This window comes from Scyliorhinus torazame, chromosome 5 (assembly GCF_047496885.1).
Source record: "Scyliorhinus torazame isolate Kashiwa2021f chromosome 5, sScyTor2.1, whole genome shotgun sequence".
Classification (NCBI taxonomy): Eukaryota; Metazoa; Chordata; class Chondrichthyes; order Carcharhiniformes; family Scyliorhinidae; genus Scyliorhinus; species Scyliorhinus torazame.
This window is the reverse complement of record NC_092711.1, coordinates 92250268-92264462: the sequence shown is the minus strand read 5'-3', so window position 1 is coordinate 92264462 and position 14195 is coordinate 92250268. Positions and strand designations below refer to the sequence as shown.

At 45.2% G+C, this 14195-nt stretch overlaps 1 protein-coding gene and 1 long non-coding RNA gene across 2 annotated transcripts; one reads left to right on the top strand and one right to left on the bottom strand.

Annotated features, from left to right (window-relative positions):
- Window positions 1-839: 839 nt before the first annotated feature.
- Window positions 840-9872, bottom strand: LOC140421477 (uncharacterized). The gene is made up of 2 exons (XM_072506211.1): window positions 9810-9872; window positions 840-8342 (listed from the first exon to the last, which is right to left on the bottom strand). Exon 2 carries the CDS (start codon window positions 7907-7909, stop codon window positions 6503-6505), a length of 1407 nt encoding a protein of 468 aa, XP_072362312.1. The 5' UTR covers window positions 7910-8342; window positions 9810-9872; the 3' UTR covers window positions 840-6502.
- A 228-nt stretch (window positions 9873-10100) lies between these two features.
- LOC140421507 (uncharacterized) lies at window positions 10101-13592 on the top strand. Its single transcript, XR_011946863.1, has 2 exons — window positions 10101-10436; window positions 11432-13592. It is a non-coding gene; the product is annotated as an uncharacterized lncRNA (long non-coding RNA).
- Window positions 13593-14195: the final 603 nt, after the last annotated feature.

Genomic DNA, 14195 nt, shown 5'->3' with positions numbered 1-14195 from the left:
TGGGCGTCACTGGCTGGGCCAGCATTTACTGCTCATTCCAATGGGCCTTGAACTGCGTGTCTTGTGAGGCTATTTCAGAGGGCACATTCAAGTCAACCACAACATTGCTGTGGATCTGGAATCACGTGTAGGCCAGGCCACATAAGGAGAGCAGATTTCTTGAAGGACATTAGTGAGTTTTCACAACAATCAAGAGTGTTATCATTAGACTTTTAATTCAAGACTTTTAATCAATTTCAGCATCTGTCATAGGCAGATTCAATCCCAGATCCCCAGAGCATTAACCTGGGTCTCTGGATTATTCACCCAGTAACAATACCATTACTCCAATGCCGAGCCCACATATTCTTGACAGAATATGGTGTCTCATGTTGTGTTCTGTGATCTTGTCTTGCAATGATTCTACAGAACTGCTGGTGAATTAGCCAGAATGATGATTTATTAATGTACACGTGGTAAGGTAATGATCAGAATGCTATACAGACTAAGTTATCACAGAGTTACATTAGACTCTGTTGGAACTACCCTGCTGTGCGACTGGCCTCGTGTATGCCTGACAACCTTCTGCTGGTAGCCGGATGTCACTTGACTGATGCCTGACGCCAACTACTGGTGGGAGGTCACACTGCTGAGTACATGTAATATTATATACAGGCTTATCACCACATCTCATAACTTCTCAAATTTATCGAGTAATTTATTTTTTCAAACAAATTCTGATAGCTCTGCAGTTTCTGGAAACATTTTGGTTGATCGTGTTATTTTTTAAAATAAAGATCTAGTCTTTGCAATATAATTACCTAATACACCAATTCACTAATCATAATCAATAGTCACTATTGAATAAACTTGAATTTAATTATTGTTTTTTTGCGATGAAATCAATACATAGTTAATATAGAAAAAGTACAGAAGGCGAAATGGCTGCAGAAAGGCACATGTTAGAGGTATAAAAGGGCTTCCTTGACCTTATTACTAAGGCCAGTGAGTACACGATGAAAATAACAATTTACGGGCAGCAAAGCTGCGCAATGGTTAGCACTGCTGCCTCATGGCGCAGATGTTCTAGGTTCGCTCCTGACCCTGGGTCACTGCCGTGTGGAGTTTGCACATTCTTCCCATGGTTTTGTTGATTTCACCCCCACAACCCAAAGATGTGCAGGGTAGGTGGATTGGCCACGCTAAATTGTTCCTTAATGCGAAAAAATGAATTGGGTACTCTAAATTTTTTTTTACAATGAAAATAACAATTTTAAAACTAAATGTGATTACACATGCGTACTTACAGCTTCCTACATTACAGCAGTGAATATGTTTCAAAAGTACGCCATTGGCTTTAAAACACTTTAGGAGGTCCAGTGGTAGTGAGAGGTTTTATAGAAATGTACATTTGTTCTAATTGTCTGCAAATGAGGATATATTACACTTGGTGTCCTCACCAATTTATTGATAAAGTCTTAATTTTATGCAATAACCACGTCAATGACACCATTTTGAATACTCTGTGAACCTCCAGATACACCATATACACAATTATTTGTTGTAAAACACAGCGAGTTGTTGTGATTTGGAATGTACTGTCTATAAATGGTGCTGGAATCTCATTGGACTGTAACGTCCAAAATAGCCGAACTCTGGGATTAAATGGGTCGCTGTACAAAGAGCTGGCACGGGAAAAATGGGCCAAATAGACTCCTCTGTGCTCTAGCAGCCTTGTGTACATGTTAAGGGAGTGGTAACAACCTGGAACCTACTGCCTATGAGGTAGGAGATGCAGAGATGACGGAAGGATTTCAATAGGAAATTAGACAGGCACTGAGAGAAATAAACCCACAGGGATTCGGGGAAAGAACGGGGCAATGGACAGACTGGCTTCCTCCACAGGGAGCCGACAGGGTCCCAAAGGGCTGAATGGCCCCATTCCCCACCCTCCAGATGCTGTGATCTCAGGAGAGAAATTCAGCTGCTCCAGTCACTCCAACTAACTGGAGTCCCTCATCTCTGGTGTCATTCTTGTAAATGTCCTCGACACCGTCTCTAAGAACTTCACATCTTTCCTAAAGTGTGGAGCCCATATATAGGGTTCCATTCCAGAGGGATAGAATTGAAAAGTATGGAGGAGATGTTCAACTTGTTTAAAACGATGGTTCAACTACACTGGGAGCACTGTCAACATTGATGATCCCCATTTAGAAAAAGGAAATAGAGGCACTGGATACGGTGCAACAGATTCATAATATACAGAACTGAGAGCATTTAACACTCAGGAAAGGCTGGGGCTGCTTTTTTCTGGAAAAGAGAAGACTGATGGGTGACCTGATGGAATCTTTAAGATTATGAAGGGATTCAATAATCCAATAGGTATTTCAACAGAAACCTCTTTACCCAGTGAGTGGTGAGAATGAGGAACTCACGACCACAGCGAGTGGTTGAAATGAACAGCATGAATCCATTGTGAAGCTAGATACATACATGAGGGAGAAAGGAATAGAAGGAGATGCTGATTGGGGGGGGGGGGGGGGGGGGGGTGGGGGGGGGTGGAGGATCATGTGGAGTATAAATACTGACACAGACCATGGCTAACCTCAGCCGGTATGGGAATTTAACCTGTGCCGTTGGTGTCACTCAGCACGAACCAGCCATCCAGCCAAGTGAGCAAACCGATCCCCGTCTAAATCTGTAATAATTCCATAAATATTAGTGATTGCCTGTCTCCCACCATACTATTTAATGTAGTTTCCCAGTGCATCTCAGACAACTTGCCCCTCATACCCTAATCATTTTCTTCTGTGAGAAGCACCAAGATAAATTAAACAAAAGAACCATGTAACCAGAACAGTCCATCTTCATGGCAATGTGGCATGATTTTGGGGGTTTCCAAACAGAAATGGTAATGAAACATCTTATAACCTCCAAACATCTTTTCAATCTTTGATCCTTGTGAAATGTGAAACCAGATATTTGCAAGAAGGCTCAGAGAGAATCAGACCATTGGAGACGAAGCCATGAGACCAGCCAGTCCAGCAGAAAGAAACCCTCTGACCATCCCCATTGACCAACAGAATGAACAAAATGCAGTCCTGGATGTAATTGAGAACACAAATAATAACAGCAGAATCCAATCCCTGTAATCAGCTGTGAAATCGTTGGTGTCTCAGGAAGTGCGATGAATTACAAAACCCCTTCGCACATTGAGAGCAGGTGAACGGCCTCTCCCCAGTATGAACTCCCTGGTGTGACTGCAGACGGCATAACAGAGTGAATCGCGCAAATATAGGTAAACATCTTTGAGTTATGTGGGTGACACCCACGCAGACACTTGGAGAACGTGTCTCCACATGGACAGTGACCTGGGGTCAGGATTGAACACTGGTCCTCAGCTCTGTGAGACTGCAGTGCTAACCACTGCATCACCTAACGATTTAGACGAAGGAACAAAATGCAACATCTCCAAATTTGCAGATGACACAAGTTGCTTGGGTGGTTGAGCTGTGAGGAGGTTGCAGAGATCCTTCAGTGTGATTTGCACAAGTTGAGTGAGTGGGCAAATGAATGGCAGAATCAGTATAATTTGGAGAAATGCGAGGTTATCCAGTTTGGTAGCAAAACGAGAAGGCAGGCTACTATCTGAATTGTCATAAATTAGGAGAGGGCAATGTGCAACGACACCTGGGTATCCTGGTACACCAGTCACTGAAGGAAAGCGTGCAGCTACAGCAGGCGGTAAAGAAGGCAAATCATGTGCGAGCCTTCATTGCGAGCGGATTATCTTGCTGTCATTATACAGGGCCTTGGCGAGGCCATACCTTTAATATTGTGTGCAGTTTTGGTCTCCTTATCTTGAGGAAGGATGTTCTTGCTCTCGAGGAAGTGCAGAGCAGGTTTACCAGACTGATTCCTGGGTTGGTGGGGCTGATGTATGAGAGATTGAATCAGTTACCATTGTATTCGCTGGAGTTTAGAAGAATGGGGGAATCTCATAAAAACCTATAATATTCTAACAGGACTTGACAGGGTAGATGCAGGAAAGATTTTCCCGATGGTGGGAGTGTACAGAACCAGAGGGCGCAGTCTGAGGATACGGGGTAGACCATTTAGGCAGAGATGAGTAATTTCTTCATCAGAGAGTGGTGAGCCTGTGGAATTTGTTACCACGGGAAATAGTTGAGGCCAATACATTGTATGTTTTCAGGAAACAGTTAGATATAGCACTTAGAGCGAAGGGAATCAAAGGATATGGAGGGGAAATCGGGATTAAGCTATTAAGTTGGATGATAAGCCATGATCATAACGAATGGCAGAGCAGGCGCGAAGGGCCAAATGGTCTCTTCCTGCTCCTATTTTCTATGTTTCTATGTAATCCCTTCCCACACTAAGAGCAGGTGAATGGCTTCTCCCCAGTGTGAACTCGCTGGTGTGTCTGCAGGATAAGCTGGCACCCCTGATGATGGAGATATTTGAGGAGGCGATAGGGAAGGGGGTGATACCACAAACCTTGGGGCAGGCATCGGTTTCCCTGTTGCTTCAAAAGATAAGGATCCGACGGAGTGTGGGTTGTTTAGGCCCATATCACTTTTAAATGTGAACGCAAAGGTATTAGCCAAGGTACTGGCAGGTGATAGGTGAATATCAGACGGGGTTTGTGTGAGGGAGGCAGCTCTTTTCAAACGTTAAGAGGGTATTGAACGTGGTAATGGCACCAGCGGAAGGGAAGGAAACAGAGGTGGTTGTGGCATTGAACGCCGAGAAAGCGTTTGACCGAGTAGAATGGGGACACTTGATAGCAGTTCTGGAGCGGTTTGGGATTGGTCCCCGATTTGTGGACTGGGTAAAGCTACTGTATAAGGAGCCGGGGCCAGTGTCTGCACAAAAAACATCAGCTCGAGATACTTTTCTCTCCACCGTGGGACTAGGCAGGGATGTCCTATGTTTTCTCCTGCTGTTTGCACTCGCGATTGAGCCGTTGGCCATCGCAAAACCACCGTTGGCCATTGCGTTAAGAGGTTTGGGGGTATGGAAAGGGATATTGCACATTAACCTGAAGAGAATCTTGAACAAGGACTCCCAAGTCCCTTTGTGCTTGTGATTTCCTCAGCATTTCCCCATTTAGAAAATAGTCTATGCCTCTATTTCTCCTTCCAAAGTGCATAACCTCACACTTTTCCACATTGTATTCCATCTGCCACTTCTTTGCCCACTCTCCTAGCCTTGTTCAGCATTGTTTCTTTTTCTAATCACTTTAAATGAATGCCCTCTGTTTATAATCTTGCCCTAACTATGATTTGCCAGATCAAACATCGATTGCAGATCCTTAGTTTTAATGTGGTCAAGTGCCTTTCCATTTGAGAACTGTTCAATAAAGTTATTCGAATTATTTGTAGCTAGGGCAGCACGTGGAGCAGTGGTTAGCACTGGGACTACAGCGCTGAGGACCCGGGTTTGAATCCCGGCCCTGGGTCACTGTCGGTGTTGAGTTTGCACATTCTCCGCATGTCTGCATGGGTTTCACCCCCACAACCCAAAGAAGTGCAGGTTAGCTGGATGGGCCAGGCTAAATTGCCCCTTAATTGGAAAAAAAACAATAATAATTGGGTATTCAGAATTTTTTTTTCTTTGTAAAAAAGGATTATTTGAAGCTTCCCCACCAATCAGCTTTTTCCATTTTCCTGAAGTGACTTTATTTTTATCAGGAGTTAACTGAAGTGTGTTCCTAACCCCTCATTATCTAAATTTCCATTCACCACTTTTCTGTCCACCTGACCCAGTCCATGGTTTTCTCCCTCATCGTCTAAAACACATCAGCAACTTTTGTGTAATCCTGGTGCATACATTTAAGTCTAAATCATTGATATGTACCGGAAACTGTGGAGCCCCACTGGAAACAGACGTCCAGGCATCATTCAGTCCCGGATGTGACTAACAGCAGCAACAACAGCTGAATCCAAACCCCGCTGTTGCCTGTGAACTTGCTGATGTCTGTGCAGGTTGTTTGACTGAGTGAATCTCCTTCCACACACGGAACAGTTAAACAGCCTCTCCCCAGTGCCACTCCCTCATGTGGGCGACACAGTAGCACAGTGGTTAGCACTGTTGCCTCACAGCTCCAGGGTCCCAGGTTTGATTCCCGGCTTGGGTCACTGTCTGTGCAGAGTCTGCGCGTTGCCCCAGTGTCTGCGTGGGTTTCCTCCGGGTGCTCCGGTTTCCTCCCACAGTCCAAAGATGTGCAGATTAGGTGGATTGGCAATGCTAAATTACCCTCAGTGTCCAAAAAGGTGAGGTGGGGTTATGGGTTAGGTTGGAGGTATGGGCTTAAGTAAGGTGCTCTTTGCAAGGGCCGGTGCACTCGATGGGTCGAATGCCCTCCTTCTGCACTGTAAATGCTATGATTCTGTTTCAGTGTGAACTCGCTGGTGTTTCCGCAGACTTCATTTTCTTTTAAATCTCTTTTTACAGTCAGAACAGTTAAAAGGTCTCTGATCAGTGTGAACAAGTTGGTGTCTCGTCAGGTGGGATGACCGAGTGAATTTCTTGTCACACATGGGTCAAGTGTACGGTCTCTGTCCAGTGTGAACTCGCTGGTGTTGCAGAAGCTGGGATGAACATGTGAATCTCTTCTCACACACTGAGCAGATGAATGGCCTCTTTCCCCAGTGTGAGTGCGTTGGTGTTTCAGCAAATTGCTTTTCCTTTTAAAGCTCTTCTCACAGTCAGAACATTTAAAAGGTCTCTGATCAGTATGAAGGAGTTGGTGGCTCAGGAGGAATGATAATCGAGTGAATCCCTCCCCACACACGGAGCAGGTGAACGGCCTCTCCCCAGTGTGAGTGCGTTGATGTGTCAGTAAATCATTTCTGCTTTTAAAGCTCTTCTCACAGTCAGCACATTTAAAATGTCTCTGATCAGTATGAACAAGTTGGTGTCTCAGGAGGTGGAATGATCGAGTGAATCCCTTCCCACACACGGAGCAGGTGAATGGCCTCTCCCCAGTATGTGTGCGTTGATGTGTCAGTAAATCATTTCTGCTTTTAAAGCTCTTCTCACAGTCAGCACATTTAAAAGGTCTCTGGTCAGAGTGAACCTGATGGTGAGCACGGAGATTTGACGAAGCATTAAATCCCTTCCCACATTCCAAACAGGTGAATGGCCTCTCCCCAGTGTGAGTGTGTTGATGTATCAGTAAATCCTTTCTGCTTTTAAAGCTCTTTCCGCAGTCAGCACATTTAAAAGGTCTCTGGTCAGAGTGAACCTGATGGTGAGCCCGGAGGTTTGACGAAGCATTAAATCCCTTCCCACATTCCAAACAGGTGAATGGCCTCTCCCCGGTGTGAGTGCGTTGATGTAACAGTAAATTATTTCTGCTTTTAAAGCTCTTCTCACAGTCAGCACATTTAAACGGTCTCTGATCAGTGTGAACAAGTTGGTGTGTCAGGAGGTTTGATGACCGAGTGAATCCCTTCCCACACACCGAGCAGTTGAACGGCCTCTCCCCAGTGTGAGTGCGTTGATGTACCAGTAAATCCTTTCTGCTTTTAAAGCTCTTTCCACAGTCAGCACATTTAAAAGGTCTCTGATCAGTATGAACAAGTTGGTGTGTCAGGAGGTGGGATGACAGAGTGAATCCCTTCCCACACACGGAGCAGGCGAATCGCCTCTCCCCATTGTGAGTGTGTTGATGTGTCAGTAAATCCTTTCTGCGTTTAAAGCTCTTTCCACAGTCAGCACATTTAAACGGTCTCTGATCAGTATGAACAAGTTGGTGTGTCAGGAGGTATGATGACCGAGTGAATCCCTTCCCACACACAGAGCAGGTAAACGGCCTTTCCCCAGTGTGAATACGTTGATGAGTTTCCAATTCAGACGGGTAATTGAATCCCATCGCACAGTCCCCACATTTCCACGGTTTCTCCATGGTTATCGACAAGTTATCAGGTGTAAGTGGGATGCAGATTTGAAGTCACTATCAGATCAGCCGTGATGTTATTAAATGGCGGAACAGGCTCACGGGGCTGAATGTCCTTTTGCTGCTTCTTGATTCCTTTGGTGCGAATGTCCTTATGTCTCTCCAACTTGGATCATCAGTTGAAGCCGGAGTACGGTGTCTCCCTGATGGAAATGCTGCAATTTAATTTCATCCTGTGTGATTGGTTAAAGCTCAGTTCCAGCTACCTGTGGAAAATTACTTAGATGTCTGTGTCTCGGTGCTTTTCCAATCACAGTGATTTTTGAAATATTTTCCAAAAGACAAAACAGACAAACATTTTTCCTTCCACGTTGAAAGGCCGATCCTGATGTATCAAGTGACTCTGTCAGATCTCAACATGATGTTTGCATCTGCAAATATTCTGTAAAAGGAGATTACATTCAATTCCTGTGAATATATAAGACACAAGCAGGCCATTTTGTCACAGATTCTGCTGCTGTCCATACTCGGCACACATCTCCGACTGTCCCACCTATCACATCTCAGCCTTTCAGCTGATTTTCGATTCCATTTTCTCTCATGTGCTTGTCCCGTTTCCTTTTGAAAACATCTCAGCACTTTCCTCAACTCCTTTGCATGGTAATGAGTTGCGCATTCTGAAAATAATTAAATAATTTTGTCTGTATTGTCCCCTTGGATTTATTCATAACTATCTTGTATTTATGACTTGTTGTTTATTGATGGTCACTATTTCACATCGCCCCTCTCCATTTAATCTTTCCTGAGAGCTGTAATATCTCATGTTACAAAAGTCATCACTGCCAATGCAGTATAGAATTTGCAAAGAGCCAAACCTTTCTGTTGGGTTCAGTTTGTGTGCAAATTCTCCAATTCTAACCCCCTGTAAAAGGAGTTTACAAAAACCATCACTGTCAGTCCAGGATAGAAATTCTGAACAGGCAATTCTAGTTTCTCTGGAACATTTTTTTCTCTCTTGTTCCCCCAAAGCTGGAAATCCCGGTCCCACACACTCTCCCTCCTCCCTTGGCTTAAATCCAAACCCATCTCACCATCAGCACTCCCATTTCTTTCCTCCACTCCCAGTTTTCTCCCTCCCTCTCCTCTGCCTGGGTGCAGTTCTCCAGCTCCTGTCTGCAGACTGACAATAAAATCAATGGATCTTATTGAGGATTTGGGGCCTCCAGCGGGTGTTTGTGAATCCTCCCCGCCCACCTGCCAGGGTTTCCTTCCTTGCCAGAGACCAGAGTCCTCATTGATTTGAATGCAAGTGTAAGCTCTTATTTATTATCCTCCCTCCCCCATCCTCTGATGTGAACCATCCTCCAGTGTCTGAAGCAGGATGGTGCCCGTTAACCTGGGCCTGTTCCTAGGAGGGAGGGAGAAGCCCCGCAGCTGCAAACCAGGGAGCTGACAATGACAGCTCCTTCACATGAGGAGGGAGCAGCGCTCCGAAAGCTAGTGACATCGAAACAAACCTGTTGGACTTTAACCTGGTGTTGTAAGACTCTGTGCTCACCCCAGTCCAACGCCGGCATCTCCACATAATGATTGGGAAGGGTTTGCTCCAGCTCACAATGCCCGGGAACTGATTGAAAGCGGGTTCGGACCAATAGGAAGAGGAGGCGGGTCTGGGTGACCGATCAAGAGCTTCTAGTCCTCCAGCCAATCAGAGTGAATGGGAGGCGGAGCAAAGCCGGGGCTCTCTTCGCCCACCCGGGCCTGTCTCAGGGAAAAGCCCGAGCAACGTTCACCGGTTGAACTGCCGGATCCGAGCTTCGTGTTTGGAGTGTGGGGCCTACACGGAGTGGTTATGAGGTCTCCCGACCCACCCACCGGCCCCCGGCCTCATTCCTCCCGCAGGACTCACCACCCGGGATTTGACCGGCTGAAAAATTCCACCGCTCGCATGAATCCTGAGCTGTGATCAGCACTACGCATGCTCCAGACCACGTGGGCGACCGGGCTCAGCCCCGCCCCTCATTCACTCCGAATGGTTGGAGGACCCGCTGCAACCACTCGGTCCTCCAGGCCTACCCCTCTCTTCCTATTGGTCCAGAGCTGCCGTCAATCACTCCCTGGGCATTGTGTGAGCTGGAGCATGCGCAGTGTCGATGCTGGACTCGGTCGGGAGGTTTCACTGAAACCCGGTGGAGGTTCCAAACCCCAAGGAGAAGTTTCCGGGCCCGGGTTTGCATCGAGCGGCGGGACAGCTGCGGCCTGCTCCCGGTGACAGGCCTGAGTTAACGGCCGCCGTCTTTACAGAGGCTGCAAACCCACAGGGAGCAAAACATCAGAGACAGAGTTTGTTATGAAACCAATGGGATGTAAAACAGGAGGTCAGGGTTACAGTCAACAACAACAACTTCTATTTTTATAACACCTTTAACATCATAAATCATCCCAGTCAACTTCACAGCAACATTATCAAACAAAGTGAGACACCCAGACACAAAAGGAGATATTAGGGCAGGTGACCAAAAACTTGGTTAAAGAGGTGAGTTTTAAAGAGTCTTAAAGGAGGTAAGTGAGGTGGAAACGGGGAGGTTTCGGGAGAGAATTCAGTGCTTGGGGCCGAGGGAACTTAAAACCATGGCGGAGTTATTGGAATCGGGGGTGTGCAAGAGTCCAGGATCAGAGCTGTGCAGATATCTCAGGGGGTTGTGGAGCTGGAGGAGATGACAGACACAGGGAGAGACGAGGCCATGGAGGGGTTTGAAAACAAGGGTGAGAATTGACTGGGAGTGAATGCAAGTCTCGGAGCACAGGGATCAGAGGGGAAAGGAACTTGCTGTGAATTAAGACATGGGTAGCAGACTTTTGGATCGCTTGAAGTTTCCAGAGGCAGAATGTGGGAGAGCAGCCAGGTGTGTGATGGAATTGTCGAATGAGGTCAGAAGCTCATTGTATCAGTATGAAACCAAATTTACATAGAGACTGGCTAAGTCTCAGACTGTTGCCAGAGAGAGGGGTAGAGTCGGTATGTCAGGAATGGAGGTTGGAGCAGGGACCGAACAGTGGATTCAGTGTTCTCCATATTTGATTGAAGTTATTTAGTCAGCAGGAAGAGAATCAGAATTGGCCTGAGTTTGATATCCGGTATAACTTACTTCGAGAGGGAGAGGAAGAACAAAGGAAACCCTGCAAGATTTGGAGAAACGACCTTCGTGATTGCTCATCAAATCTCCACAGTCAGTTCTGGACACAAGGTTCACATCTGTTATTCTAATTGGTCAGTCAGGGTCATTCAGATTAATTTCTGTCACAAGTCATGAATGAAGTGACTTTTTAACTTTGGTAAAAGGATACAGAAATAATGATCTAATACTTTATTTGGATTTCAGCCCCAGGGAGGAGGGAGAGTGTGTGGGACAGGGATTTACAGCTTTGGGGACAGAAGAGAGAAAATAAATGTTCCGCAGAAACTGGAATTGTCTGTTCTGAATTTCTATCCCGTACTGACAGTGTGCCCTTTGTAAATTCCTTTTCCAGGGCATGAGGGAGAATTTTCAGACAGGAAACACAAACCAAATATCACATTAAGATCCGACAGTGTCACTCGGTTGGTGTGGACCGGAATATCCTCAGACTATAAACTGGAATGAAAAATGTTTGTTCTGTTTGTGGGAAAATATTTCAAACAGCCGTGTGACTGGAAAAGCACCGAGACACACACGCACCTGAGTGAGTGTGTTCCAGTGAACTGACTGTGGAAAGAGCTTTAACCAGTTACAGCCTGAAAAAACACCACACTATTCACTAAGGGGAGAAACCATACACGTGTACTGTGTGAGGACCAAGCTTCACTTGATTGTCTAAAGAGGAAACGGACAAAGACACTGACTCCATGGAAACCCTGGGGTATGATTTTCGCTTGGGGGGTTTCCAAAATGCGAGTGGATCCGGGTTCATATCCCGGACGAGCTCTGCAAAGCGCTTGACTGGGGAGGTGATGGTGTAGTGGTATTGTCACTGGATGAGTAATCCTGAGACCCAGCACAATTCTCGGAGAATGCAGGTTCAAACCCCACCACGGCAAATGCTTCATTATGCCTTGTATTTGAATTTGAATCCAATAAATCAGGGATAGCACAGTGGTTAGCACAGTTGTTTCACAGCTCCACTGTCCCAGGTTCGATTCCCAGCTTGTGTCACTGTGCGGAGTCTGCACGTTCTCCTCGTGTCTGCGTGGGTTTACTCCGGGTGCTCTGGTTTTCTCCCACAGTCCAAAGATGTGCAGGTTTGGTGGAGTGGCTATGCTAAATTGCTCTTAGTGGCCAAAAGGGTTAAGTGGAGTTACAGGGTTATGGGGATAGGGTGGAGGTGTGGGCTTGAGAAGGATGCTCTTTCCAAGGGCCAGTGCAGACTTGGTGTGCCGAATGTGCTGTTCTGCACTGTAAATTCTATGATTGTGGAAGTTAGATTTTAAACAGTTTAGTAAGAATTGGGTCAAAGGAGCATAGGGTATGCTTCCTGGTGCACCGTTTTGACCTGTGAAGACTTAATTACTTGCAAAGACTCGCATTCAAAGTACGATTTTGCATCAGTGAATTCTTCTACATATAGGACATAGAACAGACAGTGCAGAAGGAGGCCATTCGGTCCATCGAGTCTGATTAGAAATTGGCAGAAGCATTAAATGCTTCTAATTTATGATGTGGAGATGTCGGTGTTGGGCTGGGATGGGCACAGTAAGAAGTTAAAGTCCAACAGGTTTGTTCAGAATCACTGGCTTTCGGAGCACCTTTTGCACGTTAGGTGAATGTGATAACTTCTACGCTACAGAAACAGCTGGCAGCACTACCCAATGGCCCTGTGCAACGTTCCACTGCACAATCTTGCTGCAGCTTCCAATGGTTCAGCTGAGGGGCCAGGTCACTTATTACATGAAGACAGCTGTTCCTTTAAAACAGATGTCTCAACTTGTAAGGCCAGAAGATATAGAACTTATATTGAACTTCAGCATTTGTTCAGTAAAATCTAACGGAATAATGCTCTCTGTTCAATCATTAATGCATCATTCTTATCTTCCTACAGAAGATTTCCACCAATTTTACTCAATATTTGTCTCATTATTCAATGTTGAACCTCAGTATATTTATTTGTTATATATGACTTCATTTTGAATTGAATAGCTCTCGAGTCTTCGCCCTGAATAACTCTGAAATATACACCATTGAATTAAATTGCAAACATGACTGACCAAGAAAAGAAAGCGTTTCACTGGGTAATACAAATCCCATGAATCTTTGTTCAGTTTGACCTCAGACAGCTTTTGAACAAAGTCAAATATAATTAAATGGAAGAGAATTGAGAATTATGTGTTGCTTATATTTGACCCCTCTGTGTTTTGGTGTGAAACATTGTGCAGCCTAAATCCCGTTCATGTATAAGAAAGGAGGGGTGACAGCAAATCCGTACTGAGCCTGGATTTCCTCATCTCCCCGAGTGGCTTTTCCTGTTTCTCTGTCATTAAGGCCGAATTATTCAAAAAGGTGGTTCAGTTAAATCTCTGCTATTTCCTCGAATTCAGTCACAGTATCGTTTGTGTCTGTCTATATGAGCAACATTACCATTAGGTATGTTTTGGATGGTGATTAAAATATTAATCTGTGCCTACAAAGCCATTAAATTATTTTGTGAACTGAGCAAACTGCCAAGATCCGCACTTTGTTTTTTCATGTATGGAACGATCTGTCTGGACTGTACACAGAACAATACTTTTCACTGTACTCGGTACACGTGACAATAAATCAAATCCAATCAGAGAGTTTCTTACTCGTCTTCAAATTGAAAAGTCTTCTTAAAAATTATTCATTCATGGGAGGTGGGCGTCACTGGCTGGGCCAGCATTTACTGCTCATTCCAATTGCCCTTGAACTGTGCGTCTTGTGAGGCTATTTCAGGGGGCACTTCCAAATCAACCACAACATTGCTGTGGATCTGGGGTCACGTGTAGGCCAGGCCACATAAGGAGAGCAGATTTGTTGATGGACATTAGTGAACCAGATGAGTTTTTACAACAATCAAGAATGTTATCATCAGACTTTTATTTTAATACTGTTATTCAATTTCACCATGTGTCACAGGCAGATTCGATCTCAGATCCCCAGAGCATTAACCTGGGTCTCTGGATTACTCGCCCAGTAACAATACCATTCCTCCAATGCCTAGCCCACATAGTCTTGGCAGAATATGATGTTTAGTGTTGTGTTCTATGATCTATTCTTTCAATGACTCTATAGAATTGCTGGTG

Bases quoted from the DNA above. Each gene is read 5' to 3' on its own strand.
- LOC140421477 (XM_072506211.1), bottom strand. From the start codon at position 7,909: ATGGAGAAACCGTGGAAATGTGGGGACTGTGCGATGGGATTCAATTAC.